The sequence below is a fragment of the Carcharhinus amblyrhynchos genome, chromosome 35 (genome assembly GCF_965287045.1).
Source record: "Carcharhinus amblyrhynchos chromosome 35, sCarAmb.v2.hapA, whole genome shotgun sequence".
NCBI classification, from domain to species: Eukaryota; Metazoa; Chordata; class Chondrichthyes; order Carcharhiniformes; family Carcharhinidae; genus Carcharhinus; species Carcharhinus amblyrhynchos.
Genome location: NC_137358.1, coordinates 992649 through 1018632, shown reverse-complemented (window position 1 = coordinate 1018632; position 25984 = coordinate 992649). Strand labels below are relative to the sequence as shown.

Genomic DNA, 25984 nt, shown 5'->3' with positions numbered 1-25984 from the left:
ATGATCTTATTGAATGGCAGGGCAGGCTCGAAGGGCTAGATGGCCTACTCCTGCTCCTATTTCTTATGTTCTTAAAATTCCATTTGCCTTCTTAATTACCTGCTGCACCTGTAAACCAACACCTTGAGATTCCTGCACAAGGACACCCAGATCCCTCTGCATAGCAGCATGCAGCAATTTTTTATCCATTTAAAATATAGAACCAGCACCTTCAGAAGGGTGAGAAACTATTTTTTCAGCTACTTACGAGCTGTTCCATTCAGAGAGATTAATTAAAAAAGGTGAATGCAGTGATGAGCTACCAAAGATACAAAGTAAAACTGTAATGACCTCTGCAGTAGGGCAGTTCAAAGGGCCATCTCAATTTCCTGATCTAATTGCCATTGTTTCAAAAAATTTGCTGATTAAAGGGCTGGGGCAAATGCTGAGAGGAAACTTGTCCCTGAGCCACTGACACTAAGAAAACTCACAGGGGAAACAACAGGTAAGAGCCTTGCGTTTCCCAGTCTGAGCCATGATGCTTCAGAGACACAAAATGCTGCATCACCAGCCTGTTCTGTCAGCTTGTGCTGAACCAACAGACTTCACATGAAAATGGATAAAGGAATCAATGAAGAATTGGTGGACAGACCTGGATAAAGTTTTCAGACCAGCCCTGTTCATTTTGTGGGGGCGGGGGGGCGCGCGGTTGTAGTGAAGTGAGTGGAGAAAAACAGAAGTAAACACTTTGTTCTAGGCCGACTTATCAATCAGGAGCCCAGAGATGCAATTGAATCTTCAAGTGATGCATTAGCCCATCAGAAACTAATCAATCACTTTAATTGAACTTAGCGCCTGTACGTATGTTCAAGAGATTTGTTGATCAGATAGCCCTGCATGGGCATCAACCACACAGATATGCTGAAATTAAAACATTTCTCAAGTTCCCTGATAACACGAGCAGGGAGTGTGTCTGGAGACAGATTCAATTAAGGAGGATGGATGGAGCCCAGGCAGCAGTCACATCAAATTTAAACAATTTCATATACTGATTGTTTATCAACTTGCTGCTTCCTGGAGTGCCAGATCCACAGCAGAAAACTGTTTGCTTTTATCAATCTAACAGCAACAATAATTTACTCTGCTTCCTCAATTAAGTTTTTAACAAAACTTTCATTTTATGCTGAATTCTCTAAACCTTCATTTCTTTGCCTGTTGTGTACAATCCCTAAAGAACAAGAGCAACTGGGCTGCTCTGTGTCACACATACAGCCACTCAAATATTCACTGATTCTGAACGGAATCAACTCCATAATTCAACACAGCACTGACCACAAGATTCCAGACTCAATGCCAGCCTGTTTGTGGTGTTGCTTGGTCTCAGTCAATAGGCAGCAGTCAACAACTGGTTCAGTGCCATTGGACTGGAATAAGGAAAAGGGAGCATGGTATTGGAAAGCAGCAAGGGCTCTGTTTCTGATCATTATCTAGTGTTCCTTTCAGGAAAGTGTGCATCTCAATCATCATGAGAACACAATCAGACTCTGTTGTGATGGGTAACCACCCCCGCAATCACTCACCATCCAGCCCGACCACAGAGATTAACAGGTTGGAAACAAAATCAGAAATACATTACATGGGGCAAAACTACAGAGAAGGAAACAACGGTGCACTAGTCCAGAGCACAGCACGTTAGTGTATCAAAGCACTGTGCCACCAGCATCTCAAAGGACTGTACAGATTATTTTGGGTGTGGTAGTTTAATGATTATACTGAGTCAGAGGTTGAGAGTTCAAATCTCAGTGCTGCAAAACCAAGTGTCTCACTGATGTCCTTAAGCAAAGGGAACCTACTTCTCCTAAGTCTGGCCCAATATTTCCTAAAGCTCTCTGACTGTGAGGCAACTCAAACATTTCTGACCAGGATGTACACAAAACAGCTCTTTTAAAGTTACCACATATTAACTAATGGCCATACAGACAATTTAAAGGGATTATGCACCTAATCCATTCCCATGTAAGATTCCTGTCCCACACCACCAGTTGGGAGAGATCTCACCTTTTGCTTCTTATATTCTGCCTCTCTTTTGTATTTCCTATTTGCAATGCAGATTGGGTGAGTGGGCTAATCAGTGGCAAATGCAGTATAATTTGGATAAATGTGAGGTTATTCACTTTGGAAGGAGAAATAAGGTGGCAGATTACTACCTGAATGGCTGTAAATTGGGAGAGGGGAGTGTGCAGAGGGACCTGGGTGTCCTTGTGCACCAGTCACTGAAGGTAAGCATGCAGTAAAGGCAGCAAATGGCATGTTGGCCTTCATTGCGAGAGGTTTCGAGTACAGGAGCAGGGATGTAATGTTGCCATTATACAGGGCCACGGTGAGAGTATTGTGTGCAGTTTTGGTCTCCTTTTCTGAGGAAGGATGTTCTTGCTCTCGAGGGAGTGCAGCGAAGGTTTACCAGGCTGATTCCGGGGATGTCAGGACTGATGTATGAGGAGAGATTAACTGGGTCAGGATTGTTTTTACTGGAGTTCAGACAAATGAAGGGGGCATCTCAAAGAGATTTGTAAAGTTCTAACAGGACTAGACAGGGTAGACACAGGGAGGATGTTCCCGATGGTGGGGGTGCCCAGAACTAGGGGTCACAGTTGAGGATTCGGGGTAGGTCATTTAGGACATAGGTGAGGAGACATTTCTTCACCCAAAGAGTGGTAAGCCTGTGGAATTCTCTACCACTGGAAGTAGGTGATGCCAAAACATTAAATGTATTCAAGAGGCGGCTGGATATGGGGCAAACGGGATCAAAGGTTATGGGGAGAAAGCAGGATGAGGTTGTTGAGTTGGATGATCAGCCATGATTGTGACGGATGGCGGAGCAGGCTTGATGGGCCGAATGGCCTCCTCCTGCTCCTATCCTCTATGTTTCTATGCTCTGTAATATTGCTGTAACTCCTACGCTTCATTTCCTTAAGGGGCACAGATTCTATTTTGCGGATTACACTATCATATCTTAACTATACATGGCCAAATCCTGAGCAATTCCTCAGGATCCTACAGCAACCACATCCCCTTCTATCCATTCCAATATTGCCTCTACAGGAAACTCGCTTACAGTTCCACTCTCAAACTCCCAACTGTTTAGACTCAGACCTCCCATTCATCAAAATCATTTGCTCAGCTACTCTGTCACTTCCAGTTTGGATGCTTTAGGCCCAGTAAACCTTGTGTGGTGGTGCTCCCCCAACCCTCCCCTCCCGGCCCTGTCCTCCCTGCCCGGCCCTACCCTCCCCTCCCATCCCGGCCCTGCCCCCCTCTCCTGGCCCTCCCAGCTTGGCCCTGCTCTGCGCTGCCATCCCCTCCCTCTCTCAGTATACTCACCAACTTCTCTCCCTTCAACGCAAGAGGCACAAATGACATGTTTCAATTTTTTCAATCAGGTTTCCAGCCCCACGCAACAATACATCAAAATCATGTCCTCCGTGACTGCGACCAATGCCGTTGCAGGTTATATTTGGCCAACACAATATCCTCCTCCTTTAATGCCTCTTCTCTGCTGTGCAGGTCAGTGGGAATGCTGTCCATAAGACCACCTATTCCCACCTTTGTAATTTCGCACAACAATAGCAAAAGTTTCTGGAAAATCTCAGCAGGTCTGACAGCATCTGTGGAGAGAGAATAGAGTCAACGCTATCACATCTGGATGACTCTCCAACAGAGCTCCAAAAAGGGAGTCATCCAGGCTTGAAACATTGGCTTTATTCTCTCTCCACAGATGCTGTCAGACCTGCTGAGATTTTCCAGCATTCTCTGTTATTGTTAGATTCCAGCATCTGCAGTATTTTGCTTTTACCCTTCTCTGCACCTGCCTCAGCAGATTTGGTGCTGACAAGGTCACGCACGCGCTCACTGATGAACCTCCCATGTTGTACACTCTGTAAACCTCACCTCATTCTAAACTCTGCTGTATATGTGCCACGTCCCATTCATCCATCACCTCTGGACACGCTGACTCTCGCTGCCTTTCAGTCCCCCATCACCTCATCCTTTCTGGACCTTGATCTTCATGATCACTGTCATTCTTCAGCTCTACATCTCTCTCAATCTCTCCATTCCTCTGACTCTTGTTGGCTCCCCCCCACCACCCCCAATCTCTTTGCCCCACCACTGGGAATTTTGTCCCCAGCCATCAAGGCCTCATGTTCCAGAATTCCCTCCCACTCTCCACCCCTTCTTAAAACCCAACTCTTCTTCCCAAGCTACTGATCACCTGCTGAATATCTCCTCCTCTGATCTGATTCCCTTTTCAGTGAAGTATCCTACGTTTTGCTACATTAAGATAAACTCAGTCTGTTGCCATTTTAAAAAATGGATAATAGAGTTTACTTACCACAGCGCTAACTCCATAGGTAGGAGCAGGAGCGAGTGTGTGATAGGGGTCTGCAGTATAAACACGTCCATAGCTGCGGAAAAAAAACACATTTGAAATATAAAAGCAGAAATGAAATGAGATCAATATGTCAGTTTCAGAACAAGGAAAATTATTTGAGACATATTTGCATCCATTGTACAAAGGCAATCAGATGTTACCCTTCCAGTTCTACCACTCAAGTCATATGTACCATGTGCATTCAGCACAATTAATCAAAAAAATGCAAAGCCAGGCAGTCTAGCAAGCAAATCCTTCCAGGAAAAGAAAAGAGTCCGTGAAAACGACAGTGTGGGTTTTTACTCTGTGAAGGTTTCAAAGAATGCTATGAGTCTTCTGGATCTGTAACCGATCTCTCTCTACATATCAAATGTCCACATACCACTGAAAAGTGAGCCAGTAGCAACTCGCTAAGAATGGCAGGTCTTCTAGCCCTAGATTAATGCCTGCGACCAGCAGTGACCTGCTAAGCTGTAAATCATTCTCGACAGACAGGTCCAAACAATGGTGGTTTGTAAAGGTATGAGAGTTACTTCAAGCAGTTGCTCTGTAGATACTTTCAACCAAGACTCATTTGAAATGTACCCACAAAGTCACAGTTGAATTCAGAGTATTTCTTGAGCAGACGGAATGTGATAAGAGTAAAGAAAGCATTCACTCAGGTGGTTTCTGTACAGCAATGGGTTTTCCCAACCATTAGAAAGAATTTCCATCGTTTTGGAATACATATGCAAATGACAAAAAACTTCCACAATCAACATTCTTTTCCAGCTCCAGAATCAGGAATAGGTTCGAATGAAGGAAGGAAATTCCAAAACACTGTTATAGTCGCACCAAATCAGGGCAGGACATTTCATCATCAGTGCCACAACTCATCTTAGCTTCAACTAATTTAGCATCATTCCCACTTTACACATTTAGCCACACGAATGGAACGCTTTACAAAACACCACTAAAAAGCGAATAAGATTTTGGGCTTTTTAATCAAGGTGTGTGCACTGAAGATAGAGACAAGGAAGTCATGATGAACCTTTTGTCTGATTATGCTTCTGTGAAGCACCCTGGCAGATTTTTCCACCTTAAAGCATGCTACACAAATCGGAGTAGATGTCGAATTTATACAAAATGCCGATTAGGCTATAATTGATGCATCTCTGGGTGTCTCAATAAAGGAAGAATAGAATCATTGAACATATATAGTAAAGGCTAACTACAGTGTCTGGAATAAAGTTTTCAAAATATTACAGAGCTTTCCACCAGAACAAAGATGATTAAGGGGGCTATTTCAGCATTAAATTGTTTTGAGAGGGTAAATGGTGAGTGAAAGATTATTTTCTCCAATTGGTACATCAATATCCTCCAACAGCACCTTCCAAACCCGCGACGATCTAGAGTGACAAGGGCAGCAGACACATGGGAACATGTACAAGTTCCCCTCCAGGCCACACACCATCCTGATTCGGAAATACATCATCGTTCCTTCACTCTAACTGAGTCAAAATCCTACAACTCTTTTAGGTTTGATTTATTATTATCACATGTACTGTCATACAGTGAAAAGTATTGTTTCTTGCATGCTATACAGACAAAGCATACTACTCATAGAGAAGAGTGTGCAGAATGTAGTGTTACGTCATAGCTAGGGTGTTGAGAAAGATGAACTTAATGCAAGGTAGGTCCATTTAAAAGTCTGACGGCAGCAGGGAAGAAGCTTGAGTCGGTTGGTACGTGTTCTCAGACTTTTGTATCTTTCCTAACGGAAGGAGATGGAATAGAGCTTCCTAACAGCACTGTGGGTGTGCCTACACCACATGGACTGCAGTGGTTCAAAGAGGAGGTTCACCACCACTTTCCCAAGCGCAATTAGGGATGAGCAGCAAATGCTGGGCCAGCCAGCGAAGCCCACATCCTCAACAGAAAACGATCAAGAGACAATAGCTCAAGAATAACACGACAATAGGGGATGTTGAAAGGGTTTCATCACAGGAAGTTATCTAACATGAAATATGGCATTCCAGTGGATCATTAAGGCAAAGTTCATTAAGGCAAAGTCCATTAAGTCATTGAAAAAGAAATTGGATAAGTATTTGAAACAAGTATATGAAAGACCTTGGAGAAGGGATTAGGACACAAAGTTCCAGTTAAAGTGTTAGCACAGCAGCTGGGGCTGAATGATCTCCTTTGAGTTATGATTTATATTATTCCAGCAGAGGCAGCCCTGAAGAAGCAGACTTAAATCACAAGGGATAGTGGCAAGATTAAATTATTTTACACAAATGTAAAGGCCAAGAAATGATGGGAAGCTTCTTTTGAAACAGGCCCTTTCTGTGACAAGGTCAGTGACATATCAAAATGATAATCTGAAAGGATGGGTGTGCAGAATGATCATTTAGATCTGAAACATTAACTTTCTTTGTCTCCATCGATGCTACCAGATCTGCTGAGTTTATCCAGACTTTTCTGTTTTTATTTGTGATCTGAAAGGAACCCTTGTCTCTCAGAACTTACTCATGGAGTTTGTAGCATACAATCAACTTGCAAGTGCTCCTTTTCAGAAAAGCCTGAAGAAATCTTATGTCCAGGATAGTGGAAATGTTCAAGATCCAAGAAGCATAAAGCAGCACGAGTTAAATTCTTCTTCCCCTTTGTCTCTCCCATTGCTCCTTCAGCCAGTAAGCAATTGCTACAGTTATGGTGCCTTCCAAGAAATCTGACTTTCAGCTAAAGTAGTCTGGATTACCAACGTGGAGAGTTCTTAATGCACATCGCAATCACCTCCCAAATAGTGAAAAAAAAACAGGATAAAAGCTCCTGTGAGACAGTTGGGAGAAGTCAATAATGGAGTGTGAGGGCAAGGGGATCAAAAAAAAATTTCAAAATTTCCTGCTTGATTTAATCTTTGTGCAGATTTTCAGATCCTGGATACATGTTAAAAAGTTAAAGTTTATTTATTAGTGTCACAAGTAAGGCTTACATCAACACTGCAATGAAGTTACTGTGAAAATTTCCTAGTCGCCACACTACAGCACCTATTCGGGTACACTGAGGGAGAATTTAGCATGGCCAATGCACCTAATCAGCACATCTTTCAGACTGTGGGAGGAAACCAGAGCACCCGGAGGAAACCCACGCAGACAGGGGGAGAATGTGACCTAAGCCAGGAATCAAACCTGGGTCGCTGGTGCTGTGAGGCAGCAGTGCTAACCACTGTATGTATCACAGAACAGCAATACTTATTTATATAACGTAATAACATAATGTAACGTAATAAAATGTCCCAAGGTGCATGATAACACAAAATAAGACACTAAGCCACTTAAAACTTAGACCAAACATTAAGTTGTCTTAAAGGAAGAAAGTCAGGTGAAGAGACAGAGAAGGTATTCCAAAGCTTAGACAACTGATGGCACAGTCACTAATGGTGTAGTGATTAAAATCAGGGATATTCAAGAGGCTGGAATTGGAGGAGTACAGATATCTCAGAGGATTGTGGGGTTTGAAGAGATAGATCCAGAGATAGGGAGGGATGAGGTCACATAGGGATTTGAAAATCAAGATGTTGCTTGGCTGTGGATCAATGTAGGTCAGAGAGCACAGGGTGACAGGTGAGGAGCAATGGAAACCAGAGTTTCAGATGACCTAAAGCTTATGGAGGTCAGAGTGTGGGAGACCAGACAGGAGTGCACTGGAACAGTTCAAGACTAAATGAAACAAGACAGGAATGAGGATTCAACAGCAGATGAGTTGAGAAAGTTCAGCAATGTAACAAAGGTGGCAATAGATCACCTCAGGTGATGAAAAGGTAAGTTAATCTCAGGCCCAAATATGATACGAAGATGCAGAGACTGGTTCACCTTCAGATGGTTGCTATGGAAAAGGGATGGAACAGGTAGTCAGAAAAGAGAGTCTAGAAAATGGACTGCAACCAATAGCTTCAGTCTCCCCAATATCCGGTATTAGATGTCTGATATTTAGCAATAATGAAGGAATTGAGAGAGGTGGTGGTGGGGAAGAGCTGTGTTCTGACAGAGTGTGTAAAAATTAATGCTGTACCTTCAGATGATAGCGGCAAGGGACAGCATGTGGATGAGAAATATGAGAAATAACAGAACTAAACACGTAGATGATTCCATCTGTTTGGCCTGAGGCTGAGCCTATTTCTAGATGACAGTTCCCGATAGATGCAATGCTTTGCTAGTGGACTTTATAATGTTCAAACTGCTTTTTAACTCGCTCATTAAAGAGGCTCCATCACAGGACACTCGTATTAAGACAGGAATGTTTTTTTACGTGAATAATGGTTCCTTGAGAAAGGCAGCGTTGCCTATGAAAACATTCCAGTGCGCCATCAATTTCTTCAGCCAGAGGAACTATGGCAGGAAACTGTCGGAAACTGTTAAGAGAAGTATCATTTTAAACGCACCTTTGTCCTTCCTGATTTTTCTTGTTTCCGATCTAACAATCATTTCATTCTCGTCTTTGTGTGGAGGATAAAGAATGACACTGTCTCCAAGTTAATGCGTGGTGTTGGTGTTGCACTCTCTGATGGATAATCCATACAAAGCACTCTCAGCAATGAAGCCTACACTACAACAATCTTTGATAAGTCAGTCTCAGAAATGGTGTATTTCATCGAAGGCTCCTGAGCAGACAATGTCCATCGTGCACAAACATAGATTGGAACAGCATGGTGAGATCACCCCATAAAGAGAGCTCACCATGGCAACAAAAGAATCCTTTATGCTACAATGAACACTGTAAAAGCAGAGATTAAAGAGAGTGCGAGATGGTAGACCTGGATCTTACCTGTCACTGTAAGCAGTGGCAGTAGCAGTTGCTGGCTGTGCATACCTGTAGGCTGCATATCCACCCTGGAACAAACAAGAAGATGCCTAAGAACACTACTTAACGTTCACACGCACCGCAAACACAATGGCAAAACTGCATTTGTTTCATATATTACAAATTTTCAAGTAAAAATTGATGTACGTACATTCATTGTTAACAGCGCAGATTGTAAACTTTTCTTTGATTTTCTAAATTATAAAGATTTCTCCAGTGGTAACCTTTAAAAGGACTAACCATCGAATTTGCAAAGGGTTTAGGTAGACTGTTGGTAATTGGTTTGGCTCTTTGCTCATAGCCTATCCCTGCTATGCAATTGACCCAGGTAGTGGCAAAATATCCGCTTTCATTTACTCGGGGTTGCCACTAACACAATCCTTCACCTCCTCCAACTCATCACGTGCAAATCGTGACTTTATTCCTTCTCAATGGACTGTAGGTAAAGCCACCCTCTCACCCTCAGGTAAATAAACTCCTCCTCTCAGCCAAATCAGCAAGTAAAATATGCAAAGAGGGTAAAAAAGGAAGATTACCAACTCACTGGGAAGCAAAAAGGAAAAGCAGAAATCAAGGAGAGAGTTTTAAATATTCAGTTCTATCAATGCCAACTGCTAAATCAAATGTCTCCACACAACACCTTCAGGGCCTGCCAGCATTCCTCCTCATCCAATTGGTCAGTCCCCAGTGAAGTGTGTCAGGCAAGGGGGTCACAAAGAATCTGCAAAGGGATACAGATTGAGCAAATGGGCAAAAACGTGGCAGGTGGAGCATGATTGTGAGAAAATGTGAGGTTGTCCATCTTGTTGGGATGAAAGACTAACAAAGGAGAGAGAGTAGGGCCTCTCATGGATCAACAAGGTCATCTCTGTATGCATCCACAACAGATGGATGAGATCCTAAATGAATATTTCTCCTCAGTATTTACTGTTGAGAAAGACATGGATGATGTTAGAACTTGGGGGAATAAACAGCGATGCCTTGAGAAGAGTACACATAACAGAAGAGGTGGTGCTGGAAGTCTTAAAAGGCACCATGGTAGATAAATCCCTGGGACCTGATGAAGTGTATCCCAGGACATTGTGGGAGCCCAGGGAGGAAACTGCAGGTTCCCTAGCAGAGATATTTGAATCATTGACAGCCACAGGTGAGGAACATTGAACATTGGAAGGTGGCAAATGTTGTGCCTTCGTTTAAAAAGGGAGAAGTCTGGGAACTACAGGCTGGTGAGCCTCAAATCTGTAGTGGATAAGTTGTTCGGAAGTATTCTGAGAGACAGGATCTATGGGCATTTAGAGGCAAGGATTGATTAAGGACAGTCAGCATGGCTTTGTGAGTGGAACATCATGCCTACAAATTTGATTGGTAACCAAGAAGGTAGATGAGGATACTGCAGTTGATGTTGTCTACATAGGCTTTAGCAAGGCCTTTGACAAGGTACCACATGTAGATTGTACCGCATGGAACTTGATGGTTTGAGTTATAAGGAGAGGCTGGATAGACAGACCTTTTTTTCTCTGGAGCATATGAGACTGAGGGGTGATTTTATAGAGGTCTATAAAATAATGAGGGGCATAGATTAGCTAGATTAGTCAATATCTTTTCCCAAAAGGTAGAGGAGTCTAAAACTAGAGGGCATAGGTTTAAGGTGAGAGGGGAGAGATAGAAGAATCCAGAAGGGCAATTTTTTTCACACAGAGGGTGGTGAGTGTTTGGAATAAGTTGCCAGGGTAGTAGTGGAGCTGTGTAAATTGTCTTTTAAAAAGCATTTCGACAGTTACATGGGTAAGATGACTATAGAGGGATGTGGACCAAACATGGGAAACTGGAACTAGCTTAGGGGTTAAAAACAAAGGGCGCATGGACAAGTTGGACCAAAGGGCCTGTTTCCATGCTGTAAACCTTTATGAAAAGTTTTATTCAGATGGAGACAGAATGTACAGAGGAATCTGGATGCCCTTACACGTGAATCACAAATGTTACCATGCAGATACAGCAAATAATTATGGATTATTGTGGAATCCACTATGGAAAATGGATTGTTGGCATTTATTGCAAGGGGACTGGAGTATAAAGTAGAGAATCTCGTTACAGCTGCATCGAGCATTGGCAAGACTGTCGGTCTCCTTATTTAAGGAAAGATGTACTTGCAGTGGGGGCGGTTCAGAAAAGGTTCACAATGTTGATCCCTGGGTTGAAGGGGTGTTATCTAATGAGGAAAGGTTGAGTCAGTTGGGTCTGTACTCACTGGAGATGAGAGATAATCTTACTGAAACATTCTGGGGAGGTATGGCAGAGTAGATGCTGTGAGCATGTTTTCATTCTTGATGGAATCTAGATCTATGAGACACATTTTCAAAATAAATGGTCTCTCATTTCAGACAGAGCTGAGGAAGAATTTCTTCTCTCAGTAGGTACTTAATGCTTGGAATTCTCTAATCCAGTGGACAGTGAGACTGTATCGTTAGGGTTAAATTAGACATTTTTAATTTAGAAGGGAGTCGAAGGTCATTGGGGGGGGGGGGGGGGGGAGAGGTGAGGCAAGCAGGAAAGTGGAATTGAGACCATAATCAGATTAACTATGAATGGCAGAGCAGGCTCGATGAGCTCCTATTATTAATGTTCTTACCTTTCATGTACTGTCAATCAAACTGATATCAACTAACTCAGTACAATGAGAAAGTGCACAAGTGGCTTTACCAACAGACCACTGGGATGGAGGAGAAAATGCAATTTAGTGAACAGGAACTCTCCAACAGATGTGCAGACCTAAAACAGATCTGAACCCTTCTCAGAATTTGTTTAATATCATCTGATGAATAATTGCATCTGCAGCTCAAATATGTTAATTATATTAAAACAAATGCAGTTTTGGAAATGCATTTAATATACATATACAAATGAGTTTTTATTTTCTAAACAATCAAGCTGTGGTATCTGTCAATCAGGAGGAATCGGAGCATGCGAATGTCCGAATCTACAGCACTAGCAATCACCAACCAAATGATCCACAGACTAACTCTGGGCGTCCCAGCATTCTCCAGAGGACAGCCCTCAGCCCTATTCGCTATGGCAAGCCGAGTGAAGGAAACAGCCTGGATTACTAGAGCGTGCAGCCACGATTCTCAGTATTATAGAAAATGTATATATGAAAATGTAATAAACATTCACAATCACCATTCACTCATTGCAGCCTCTCCCGCATACCTAAGAGGTTAAACGTTCACGTCAAGCAAACCACATTAAAAGTTCTTGCTGCAGTTAGAGGTGGGAGCTGAAATACTAACCAAGATTGCTTAAAGCAGCAGCTGCCTGCTGGGAATTATTTTTTAAAAACACAACATTTTATTACTGACCAGCAAAAAAAAAGGGGTGGGGGGGGAGAAATTAAACAGTTGTATCCAACATTAATCCTCTCACCTGTACAATTATGTTCTCCAAAAGATGCTAATTTATCTTGAATCCTACAAATGGCAAGTTCCACTGGAAAGTATATTCCACAATAGATTTTAACTGCAGTGGATGATTAGAACAGAAGAGAGATTGTGTGGCAACCTCAGTTGTATTCATTAAGCAACTTTTACTACTTTGGCAGAGAAAGGTACAGTAGTAAACGTGCCAGATTACCTGCTCCTATTCCACAGGAAGAAGTAGTATGCGCGCAGTGCCTCAAGGTCTCCCTGGATAAATGCACTGCCTGCTGTGTAACTGAATCACACAAATCATTCAAGACCCAACCTCATTCTCCATGTGCTGCTGTATTGGGGCCATCAAGTGGGGTGGTAGCTGGGAGACTATAAACTGCTAGAATGCCTATGGTCTGGGGAGGGAATATTAACAGAGGGTGACTACTATGCAGTGACACTGCTACACGTGTGCATGAGAGAGAAAGCAGGATCTGGGGCACTATTGGAACTACCCTCCAAAGCTGAATAACTTTCCCATACTCACTGCCTAGGTTCACACTGAAAGAAAAGGCACTTGGGTCAGAGATTGAAAGTTTGCCAAAACCCTACCTAACAAACAGTCAGTATCTTGCTAGAGGAAAGAAAATGCGGGGAAAAGCACACCGTTCAAATACCAGGGAGTGATATTAGTCTTGGCTGTGCAGATGTCAGTGGAATGGACTGGCTGAGCAATCCACTTCCAAATAAAATGAAGTAGACTTAAGGAATTTTTAAAAAAGTAACAGATAACTTAAAATATGTAACAATTAAGCCCTGCCTCTGTCATGACCAGGATCACTGCCCTATGTCAATAAACCAAATTCAGTTTTTATCTCATCAGATTCTGGAAATTTAAACCAGTATTTTGGGGATCAAATGGCCATGAAACCAGAATATCAATGGCTTTGAACATTCCCTACACATGCTAAGTGATCAGAAAGCAATAATTCCACTTGAAGTGCATTTAAATATTTATTGTAAGTGCTTAATAGTTTTTATACTGTTTGAAATGCATAATCTGCTGCAGTTAGCCACTGAACTGACTTAGCATCATGTGCATGGGAACATGAATTAATGGGAAAGGATGGTGTGTTTACGACCCGATGTGCTGGAGTGAATGGAAGTGACTTGGTTCATTGGAATTCAATGCTGGATCCCATTAAGTTTTATCTACACTCTGCTGCATGATTAATGTACTGCAGGCTGGCTTCACATTTCCCACCGATATTGCTTCTACTCTTTTGAAAGGAGTATTTTTATCATCTCATTCATCTCTCTTAGTACAGATGTGTGCCTTTAAAGATTTCCTCCAAGTTCCATTGTAAACAAGGCTACTGTAATTCTGTTTTCTATGACTGTTCAAAACCCTGATATTCCACTCCTATCAGTCCACTGAAAATGATACTGGATGGTAAAGTACATTTAAACAGCCATTCACACCTGGAACCAGGCGTGTTTATTGCTGAGACGGGGGTAAAAGATTGACGGGTGAGTCACTCTGGGCCCCTCTTCTGTAGTTCCAACTGCACAGGCCACAACTGGATTTCCTACAAGTCTGGACGAAAACAAGTCACTTTCCCAGTAACCTCTTGGTCTGGGGATGGAAAGATTTTTCCCCCCCCAAAGATAAAAGCAGAATTGATAATCCCAGATTCATACTGACTAAATGAGGTGAGCTTTGGCAGAACACTACTCTGTCAACATGGATATCCAGAATCCCATGCCACCCAAACAGATGAAATAAAAGTCACGCTCCTTGGTTGAATCCTCAGTATTGCAGTGTTACGCTAACCTTTAATCAGACCAACACAAAGAGACATTTCCCCCTACACAGCTCCTTTAATGATTCAATGTGAAATGTGTTGAGTTGGCGATAGACACATGGACTCTCACTATAAACCTACCAATTATAGTCATTAGTCGGGGATTCCTCTTTCATGTTTGTGTTATCTCATGGTGAGATTAGTGCATACTTCAGGAATGCTTTTGTCTCCATTTGGTGCCTGCTCCCATCCCTAACTGCAGTCTTTGCTGTTAGTAGGATTTGTCACTGCAATCCACAATCTGTGTGATTGGTCTCTTCACACGTTTCTATCATACCTGCGGTAACTTACTGCTATACACTGGTTCCTGATACACTATTCTATAACAAAACACAGGGAAGAACATTGGCGACGAGGCTGGAAAAGAAACAACTGAAAAAAAAGAGACCCTCCTTGGATAAAGCCATTCTATTATTGGAGGATGCTTTATGCTGATGAACCTTTAAGACTAGATTTATAAAACGAGAGACATTCACAGGCTGCACAACTACACACATTTCAAATGATTGAACACTTGTTAAAATTTACTCTCAGCACCTGTCACAACATTTCTTTTGCCAACTGTCTCCAGTTTCCATTTACAGATCAAAGGTGATGGATTTGATTTCAAAGTCAAATATACACAGCATACACCAGCATTCCTCAGCAAACATTTCAGCTCAATTTAAAATTTAAAAAAATCAAAGGACACAAGATTTGGTGAACAATACTACAAGCCTTAACAAGTGCTTTGTAAAGGTTTCCCTTACAACACAGGGTGCAGGGTAAGAACCAGCGCAGCAAAGGTCAGCTTTATTCAATACTTTCTTTTTGACATCATTGCTTTTGCATGATATCCCAAAAGAAACTCCTTTCCTTCGAAAGCTTGGAATACTCAGAGCACTGTACACTGTAAATAACAACAAAGGCACATGGGGAAACTTTTCTATTGTAAAAGGAGACACCACAGAGCTCTGGTGTCTCAAATTTACATAAATGGACAAAGGGACTAGTTAACTATGAAATTAACACCGACCAGATGAGGGATTAAATACACAGCTGGAGAAAATATTAGCATACTGGTTTAAAGAATGGCTTCATCAACAGAAGGGTGACAATGTAAAATAGTGGCTATACTTACATAGAGATCGGCACCATAAAATCCATCTTGGTAAACCACACTGCAGGGATGCACACAGAAACACTCAGATTACTGCAACTCCAACATGCAGGGGCTAATAAAGGCAAGGTTTGTCACATCTCTATAGATTGCACCCACTTCCACCAAAAACTGCTTGCAGTTTGAAAGCAAGTGTTTCCTTCCTTTCAAAATAATCAACATATTGTTTTTAGAATTTATTATTAAAATCTATTTAGTAGGAAACAATTGCATCATTATTTTAGAGACAGTCGCCATTTCTATGCTCGCAGTTGCACAGTAAAGGAGGTGGGTGGCAGATTTATACAATATAACCTGGCAATCCTGTTACTCTTCAGCTGGTGAGACACCTGATGACTATTTCAACTGGGGTGGGCATCATTGCCAAGCCCTCTTGGTCAGGAAACGGGATGAAATTGAAGCAAGAACTGTTTCTTTGATGTGGTTTTTGTTTGTGTGCCTGCTTCCCCCACTGTTACAGTCCGTAATGAGAATCAGACGCTGTTGTCAAACTTGGCAACATTGAGTAACAGGCACCAACAAAAGTAATCAAAAAGGCTAATGGAACGTTGACCTTCTGGAGACTGCAATTCAAAAGCAAGGGAATGATTGTACTGAACCTTGGTCAGATGTGCGTAACTACTCACTTTTCAGCTGAGGAAGGTCAGGCTGACCTTGGTCTGGTTGCAGCATACATTCACCAGAATCAAACCAGAGGCTCAAGGATTATGTCATGAGGATAGTTCCAATAAATTTGGCTTGCATTCCCTTGAGTTTAGAAAGTTATTGGTTGATCAAATTGAGTTGATCAAAACAATACATGGATTCAGTGCGGGGAGTCGGGGGAGGATTTGTCTGCTGATTAACATTTAAAATTGGGCTCGGACATTTAGGAGCACTTTTCACATGTTAGAGGAAATGAGCAAATTGCTTTCTCAAGATGTAATGAATGGATTTTGGGTCAACTGGAATTTCCAGTCCAAGACTTGGGGGGCAGGGTGGAGGTAAAGACCACCCATGACCTATTTGAACAGGGAGGCAGGATAGAAAGACTAAATGGCCCACTCCTGCTCCTATATCATAGAGAAAACGTGGAACTGAGCCACGACAGATCAGCCATGATCTTATTGAATGGCAGGGCAGGCTCGAAGGGCTAGTTGGCCTACTCCTGCTCCTATTTCTTATGTTCTTATGTAAAACTAATAGAGGAAGTGAAACTTTAATCAGATAATGGATTTCTAGGCCCCTTTTTCCATGCAATGTTAGGTTGACAGTCTAGAAAGATTGGGATGTTTACAGTGAGGAATGCAGCTGACAAAGGAACTTCACACTCTTAACTGTTTACTGTCTATAAAGTAAATCCAACATTTCAGAAGTGGGTGGCAGTATCACCAAGTCATTCTTTTTAAACGCAAATTGACTCAAAGTGTTCCCAAAAGCGCTGCTTATCACAAATAATTAATTTATGATTCACTTTGACAGATAATGCACAATAGAGAAATCAGCTCTTTAAGAATTAAAGAAGCTGTCGTCTTCAGGCCCCTCTGCTTTGGCTTTTAGCACCCTGCAGTTTTTGTAAACTAAACCACACGCCTCTCTTTCACTCAAGACAAACCTTCCCTTTCAGCCATCAGTAACAATGTTAGCAACAGAAATTATCCACATGCTTTAACTCAAACAGGCTTAAGGAATATTTTAAAACATGCTTGTGCTAAATGTTCCTTAAAGCGGAGTGGAAAGTTTTTATTAAACAGAAAATTCTGAAGTGTATCTGCATTACATAAATAAGCCAATCAGTCCTGGAGAACAATGTCACTTTTCATATTTCCATTCCCTACCTGCCTTAATAACCACATGTTCACAACGAGACAGGCAGGCAGCTTGGGATGGTCACGTGTGTATGTGTGTGCGTGTGCAGAGAGGGGTGGGAGATGATAGTGTGTGTGGGGGAGGAAGTGTGTGTGCGTGCATGCAACGTTAAATTCATTACTCACAAGTAAGACTTACACTAACATTGTAATGAAGTTACCATGAGTCCAAAGATGTGCGGGTTAGGTTGATTGGCCATGCTAAAATTGCCCCTTAGTGTCCTGGGATGTGTAGGTTAGAGGGTAAATGTGTAGGAATATGTGGAAAGGGCCTGGGTGGGATTGTGGTTGGTGCAGACTCGATGGGCCAAAGGGCCTGTTTCTGCACTGTAGGGTTCTGTGAAATTCCCCTAGTCGCCACAGTCCAGTGCACTTAACCTAGGACACCCACGCAGACATGGGAGAGCATGCAGACTCCACACAGACAGTGACCAAAGCAAGGAATCAAACCTGGGGGATGGGTGTGTGTGTGTGTGCGCGTGTGTGCGTGAGAGACAGAGAGAGAGAGATGCTGTTCTACTGCAGAAGGAAATACTCACTCCACTCGACCTGAGCCTGGGGAACTGTGCAGATTAATACCAGGCATCAGGCCTGTGCATGAACACTTTGTGGCAACATCTAAGTTTGTTTTTGTTTTATTTATCAATATGAAGATAATAGAATGGAAAAGTATCTGCCAGAGAACTAAATGCCGACAGCCACTGACATAATGTTACAGAATTGGCTTCACAGCCAGATGTGTGCAGATCAAATTGCAAATATTTGAAGTTCTGCGTCCCAGATGAAGGTTCACGAACATACCCAGTGGTAAGAAATGTGAAATAGACTGACGTCAGCTCCAAGCCGTCAAATTGTTTAAAAGTTTTGTGTAATGTATATGAGTCATAGGAAACGGCATCTTTTTTGATATATAAATTTGCACAATCAATTGTTTAATTAAGCTCAGAAAAACATTTAGGATAAAATTTGCAGAGAGAATTCCAAATCAACAAATAAATTAAGTAAAATTTGCTCTTATTTTAGCCAGTGAGAAAAATGTATTGTGGGTAAGGTTTTGCAATATATTCTTAAGGTTTCTCATTCTACAGTTAGGTGAAGATACAAGAAGGTTGCATATCTTACATATTTGTTACACCTAAAATGGTGGCACAGGTGTCATAGTGGTTAGCACTGCTGCCTCACAAATCCAGGGACCCTGGTTCATTTCTGGCCTTAGGTCACCATCTGTGTGGAGTTTGCATGTTCTCCCCATGTCTGCGTGGGTTTCATCCAGGTGCTCTGGTTTCCTTCCACAATCCAAAGATGTGTGGGTTAGGTGGATCGGCTGTGCTAAATTGCCCCTTAGTGTCTCAAGATGTGTAGGTTAGAAAGACTAGCCATGGTAAATGTGAAAAGTTACGGGGATAGAACGGGGAGATGGTCTGGGTAAGATTTCTGTCAGAAAGTTGGTACAGAGTCGATGGGCTGAATGGCTTCCTTCTGCACTGTAGGGATTCTATGAAAATGCATTGGTTTGGTTACACAAAAATGAAAAATGTATTTTCAGGACTAAAAATTCATCAAAAGTAAACCACTAATCTTCCCAGTGTTGTGGTTTCAAGAGACCCAGAGGAAGTTCAGTCACCCTCAAGCTCAGTAGTCACACGCATTGTAGGCAGATCTGAGTGCGTGTGGATGGTCACAGATGGTGAGTGGAGAAGACAATTACAGTGAGCAGAAACCTCGCTGTTTAAGGTGCAAATTTAATGAAGTGTGCTATTTTCACTCCCTATGGAAGAGGGACCAATAGCATCTGTAAAGCAGTTTCGGAATAAACACTGCCTGGACGGCTTAGCATTACTGAAGTAAAAACACATATTTATGAAAATTAAACTTCAAAGCTGAACTAGGGATTTGTGATTCACTGCTACAATTATTAAAAAAAAGTTCATGCGTATTTTAATAAAGAAGTAACAGTCCATGCATCATATCCTCCAGTTATCCGGAATCATTCCATAATATTAACTCCCTTAATTATCTGAATGTTTGGAATAGCATTGTATTGCTACTAACTGCAACTGTACAACCCAGGAACTTAGCAGAAGATGGTAGATGCACCTTTTGTTAGATTTTTTTCTGCTTAATTCATAGACTGTCAGGTGCAAAAAGAAATTGATGCAGTTGGCAGGTATCACTGTGATACACCAGTTTGATCACCACTGCGTGAATTATACACTACACCCATGATTTTGTACATTAGACTCTAAAGCTCAAGTCAGAGCAAAACACAGATTGCCCAGTGACCTAGGATGATGGGATAAGGGTCAATTTGGGGTTCTTTTGTCTACTAGTTAAGAGTGGCATAAGAATGTAAAATTAAGCAGACAGTATAAAACGTTCAGATTAACTGGGGATATGGTGAAGATCTGGTGCCATTTGGAAACTCGGTGCAAAAAGATGGTTAATTAATTTCTGATCGAGTCTGCTTACCCTCCGTAGGCTGGAATGGCGGTGGGTGGCGCTGCTGCACGGAACGCACTGTAGACTGCGCGACCTCGTCCTCTCAGGGCACCTCTCAATGCAGCTGCAGTGGTGGCCGCTGCTTGGTATGGAAAACCAGGAACTACGGATTTGTGGAATGGAGGAGTGAGAATTAGGACAGTGCTATGAACACTGATTCCAAATAAATAACAAGAAAACCAATGATTTGATTTATTATTGTCGCATGTATCGGGATACAGTGAAAAATATTGTTTTTTGTATGCTATACAGACAAAGCATACCGTTCAAAGAAGGAAATGACAGGGTACAGAATGTAGTGTTACAGTCATAGCTAGGGTGTAGAGAAAAATCAACTTAGTGCAAGGTAGATCCATTCAAAGGGCTGATAGCAGCAGGGAAGACAGTGGTTGTGGCAACCAAAACAAAGTACGAGAATAAAAATTATACTGACAAGCATACAGATGTTACTAGAAACAAAATGGACTTTTCACTAAAAGGCATGTTTATACAATGCAAAGGTATGTTTGCGTTATTTTGTCTGCAGAATACTGATATTGTGTTGGTGTAATATACACTGAAAATGTAATAAAGCTACTGATTGTACACAAACAGGAGCTCCAGAATGATTGTATCTTAATTAAAAAGTGACACAGGATGGTTCAATCCAACTGCTCTTTCATTTGTTGGATCCTGCTTCATGATGAAAATTTCCTCTGTTATTGCATGTCAGGGGTCTATATAAAACGGAAAGTCTCAAGCCAATGTGCAGTGTATATACACCATGCATGCTCATAGCTGCTGAATGGAGGTAAGTCTGGGGATTGTTGTCTATAACCAGTGCTGTGAGGCCATTGTAAAAGCAACCAGGATGTTACAATATATTGTTAGAACAAGTAATCAAGATGAACACACAAGGACAGAAACATAACTTTTAAGGAGAAGAGAGAGCTCGAGGGGTTTTGGGAGTGAATTCCAGAGCTTAGGGCCTTGGCAGTTGGAAGGCATAACCGCTTTTGATTGAACAATTGAAATCAGGCCAGAATGAGAGCAGTGCAAATATAGGACAGGCTCCACAGATCAGCTGGTCATCTCTTATACATTCATAATAGCTTTGTTCCATTTGCTACATCAGCCTTCCGTTACGTTGATGCAGTTGGAATTGATTCTGAGATTGGAGCAACATAAAGGGAGCTTTACTCTGCACCTAGCTCATGTAGTGTTTCACAATGCAACTATCTGCAAAATGATGGTACACATATATGTAAAGGCCTTTAATCAAGGCTCACTCATCTTGACAATAAATTGGAACATATCATGTGGGGTGCTACTTGAACTGAATCACCAAAAATGCTGTAAGCAAAACTTGAATTGAGCCAGAAATTTGAGAGGCAAAGCATGGAGACAGATGGAGGATAGCAACGCATCAGCAACAAATCATAGGGCATCAAATTCAATCCAATAGTTTTGGAGTCACAAACTACAATTCAAAGCTCAAACATTTTTATGAAGCAATGTCAGAGACTGTAGTGGGCCTCAAACCCAATAGTGGCAGTTAATTCTTTATAATATATAGTGGTTTATTTAGACAGAACATTAGACTGGTCTTACCATTGTGTGTTGGGCTGAGTGCTGTAGAAGCAACGGGGTGTAGGTGAAAGGGTAATGATGATAGCGATGCAGGACCTGAAAATATATAGCATCACACAAGCAGTATTAATACCTTCTCTTGCTCAGCAGTGCTTTAAGATAAGTATGCTGTGCACTTTATATTAGACTGCAATTTTGTAAGTAAAACTGCACTATATAAATATACCACCATAAAACATTCAACATAGTCTGAATAATTCATTAGAACTGCTTAATGGGCTGTGTCCAATTTTCTAATCCCCCTACATTATTGTAATTTTGTTCACTTTTTAAAAATTCTGAATGTATCCAGTGCTTTCTTCTTTATAAACCAAAACAGAGGTTTATTATGTGCACTCCTCTTGAGATGAAGAACTGGGCAGTATTTACTGGAGCAAAAACCCTCACCCAAGAACAAAGTAGTACCTAAGCAGTACTTCTAAGCTAGAACATCCTTAATGACTAATTTCAGTATCTGATTAATAATACCACAGATCCCACAAATGCTCAATGACTCACAATAACTCAGTCACAAAAGACAATGTGTGATGCTGTAAATTGTGCAGTCCAGCAGTCCCCTAGTCTGTGCTTAGCAAGGTGAACTCAGGGCCCTGGCTGAGGGAGAAGGTCATTTGCCACAGTTTCATTTTTAATAAGATTAAAATTTTCACAATTCAAAAGAACCAATTTAATTAAATCCTTGGTGATATTTTCTTTAAAAGTGAATTATGCTGAAGGTGATAAACAGAATATTTACCTGCATAAAATTCAGGGCTGTAAACAGCACCGACCACAGGGCTGAGCTTCCAGCCTGAAAATTAAATATCAAACCAAGATGAATGCAACATCAAGCTTCAATCCAAAACAAAGGGCACTCAACAATTCACCAGCAATAAACAATATCGATAAATGCTAACCTTTCAAGTATTAATCCCTGGTGCAGAGCTACCCAATAACCAATAACGTTATTTAATGAGCTAGAGTAACCAGCAAGTTTATATGCTGGACCTCTGTTACCAGCAATTACCCTCACCAGCCCCGGGTTATAGAGAAAAATAAATCCAACGCTGGAAATGAACAAGAGGCCAGCATCTATTGCTCACTATCAGGACTCACACACAAGCACTTGGCCAAATGCTGGAGGGCAACTGTGAAAGTATATTGGCAAAGTGTCCGAGGTAACTAAAGTCATACGCCATAGTTCCAGAGGGCATTGGCATCTGTGAGCAAACAGGCAATGCCTTCGGTGGAGGGAGAGACTGGGAGAAAAATAAACCTGAGCTGCATTGGCAAATCACCAGGAATACCCACTTAACTCGCACTCTCAGAAATGATTTCCATTACTTCCAAATTAATGTCAAACTTGCTCAGAGGTATGTGTGAAGGAGAGTTTTAGAGGAGGGGTAGCAGGAAATGAGAAGGTAGAAGGAATTCCAGAGCCTGGTACTTCTGCAACTAAAAAGATGAAACGTGGAAATACAAGAGCCTGGGATCAGAAGATTTTGGGAGTTCAGAGCGAGGAACAGTTGCAAGCCTGGAGGAGATGGCGGAGATAGAGTAGGGAGGGGCAAGGAAACTTATGCAGAATTTAAGGTATTAGGGGCTAAGAAGCCAATAGAGGAAACCAGCTCCTTGCAACCTAGAGGTTAAAACGCCATCCAGTGTGGCACTGAGCTAAAGAGATTATATAGTTACAATTACACTCTCTAATACATGCTGAATTACCAGATTACAGCCTTTAATGCCCTAAACTGGCAAAGAGATTAATTAGCCAGGAATCCCATAGAGCTGCTAGAATATCCAAGGCTTGGATGTCAGGAGAGGGTAAAACCAGATTTCCCTACAAAGTCAAACAATCTTGAATTGACATTTAAACTGACTGCTAACGTCGACTGTCTAGGTTTCGACTTGAAAACAACCACTTGGCACAGGAACCAAATTGTTCCCATCACTTACGGGACAATATACCAGTCTCAGCTTCCACTGAACATAAGAACATAAGAAATAGGAGCAGGAGTAGGCCATCTAGCCCTTCGAGCCTGCCCCACCATTCAATAAGATCATGGCTGATCTGAAGTGGATCAGTTCCACTTACCCGCCTGGTTAAATACCCATTACCACCCATTGCTTAAATACTAGTTTAACAACAATGCTTCAGAACTTATTACAGGCTTGTAGTTGTAAAAAGACATCAGAGTAATAATTTTAAATATATCCCTTACACATCTGATGGTTCAGGTGGTCAAAGCAATAAGAAGTTGAAGAATACAATTCATGAATGTCCTAGGTTCAATCTCTGGCCTGAGCTGTTAACTGATCTCAGTCAAGACAAGTGAAGGCAGAAAAGATTTACTAGGATGCTACTGGGGCTTGATGGATTGAGTTATAAGGAGAGGCTGGATAGGCTGGGACTTTTTTCCTCTGCAGCGTAGGAGGCTGAGGGGTGATCTTACTGAGGACTATAACATAATGAGGGGCACAGATCAGCTAGATAGTCAATATCTTTTCCCAAAGGTAGGGGAGCCTAAAACTAGAGGGCATAGGTTTAAGGTGAGAGGGGAGAGATACAAAAGTGCCCAGAGGGGCAATTTTTTTTCCCACACAGAGGGTGGTGAGTGTCTGGAACAAGCTGCCAGAGTTAGTAGTAGAGACAGGTACAATTTTGCCTTTTAAAAAGCATTTAGATAGTTACATGGGTACAACGGGTATACAGGGATACGGGCCAAATGCATGCGATTGGAAAAGGGCAGCATGGACAAGTTGGGCCTAAGGGCCTGTTTCCATGCTGTAAACCTCTATGACTCTAAGGCATGGAGCTACAACTGATCTCAGTGATGCTGTAAGAGCCAGGAATTATGCTACAGATCACCACCCAACACCCTTTCCTGGGTTGTGTGCAAGAGCATCATAGCAACACACAACTGAGCTCAGTTGTGATGTTCCCTACAAAAGAACATTCATCATCTGGTCTCACATATTAACAACGGCCACTTGGAGGGTGTCTAGTCCCCATGGAACCTGAAGCCCGTTCTCTTAGCTGACATGCTTAGGGCATGGGAAGAAAATTGAAAGCAGGAAAGTATAAAGTAAAAGGGAAAATACATTTATTCCAGAAGCTAATATGAAACTTGTATTAAAACCTGGGCTGTAGTATTGTTCTGTCTCATGAGTTACTTTATTGGCAAATGTTATTAAGCCATGCCATTTGTCAGCAATGACCAATGTATGAATCATCACTGAACTCATTATTCTCTTCAAAAATTTACTCCCCACACTTGAATCATTATCATCTGAAATGGACAGTCCAGAACCAACTGTAGTGTTGTTAAAGCTGTATGCCAGTGAGGTCAGCCATTTTACACGTACTAAAGCTAGAATGGCACCTCTCAACTCTCCGCCTGGCATGCCTGCTATTGGACATGCCAAGGCTTGTGTTGACACACGTATCAGATACACATGGTTCTTTTAAAAGATAATAATGTCGTTCCCATGCAGGTAAATAACCTAGCTAAAAGGAAATTACTATGGATGCTGGAATCTGAAACCAAAAGAGAAAATGCTGGAAAATTTTAGCAGATCTGGCAGCATCTGTAAGGAGAGAAAAGAGCTGACATTTCAAATCCAGGTGACCCTTGTCAAAGCTAATTTAGCTAGCTTAATTGAAGGATATGGTAAATTGTATTCAAATAATTTGTATTAAAGACTGCATCAATGTTACTCTTCCATGAGAGGAAGATTATCCTCACAGTGACCCAGTCACTCATTTTCCTCCTGTCTTTGGAGAACCATCCATCCTTCATTGGCAGTTCTCAACTCCACAACTGCAATCACTCTCTCTTGCTGTGGAATTGTGGCTACATCCTGTATTTAAGCGTTTTGAATATAGGTACAGTTTCTCAAATCCAGCTATCCAAAAACAAAGTGTGTTCAATTCTGGACATTTTTCTTCCTGTGCCACATCTGAGATAGGTAAGCATGGGAATGAGGACACCATTCTTGGGCTGATCTCCAATGACGGAATCAGCAAGACTTATGCACACACAGGACCTGAATCCACTGCAGCACTTTATGATCTACCTTCCCATGGCCCTCTCTATTCTCCAGACACAAAGCTGCCCGCTCCAGGAACATTCCAGCTGCAACACTGCCTGTTGCGCTCATGTGAGTGGATCCAATATGTCCCTGTTATGGCAGCCAATAGATTTTCAAAAATTTACCCAATCAAACTTTTAAATCTTCAAGTTTCTGGCCGTAATGGTTATGAGGGCTTGTGGCACATTAACACTTCCCGGTCCACGATCTACAAACTAATTGCTTATAATGACATTAATGATCTATGCAAAGCTACAGAG

The 25984-nt window shown here is 41.8% G+C and overlaps 1 protein-coding gene across 5 annotated transcripts in view; it reads right to left on the bottom strand.

The window, feature by feature from the left end:
* LOC145361613 (RNA binding protein fox-1 homolog 2-like) overlaps positions 1-25984 on the bottom strand; it is a 282466-nt gene that overhangs the window by 10553 nt on the left and 245929 nt on the right. For 4 of the 5 annotated variants that reach the window (XM_080217472.1, XM_080217476.1, XM_080217474.1 and 1 more), the window contains 6 exons: positions 22390-22443; positions 21615-21689; positions 19995-20127; positions 14797-14839; positions 9215-9279; positions 4370-4442 (listed from right to left, as the gene is read on the bottom strand). In XM_080217472.1, the coding sequence (XP_080073598.1) occupies positions 4370-4442; positions 9215-9279; positions 14797-14839; positions 19995-20127; positions 21615-21689; positions 22390-22443 (443 nt within the window). Of the gene's footprint in view, positions 1-4369; positions 4443-9214; positions 9280-14796; positions 14840-15639; positions 15680-19994; positions 20128-21614; positions 21690-22389; positions 22444-25984 lie in introns of all 5 variants that reach the window. The other variant, XM_080217473.1, reaches the window with a different exon arrangement.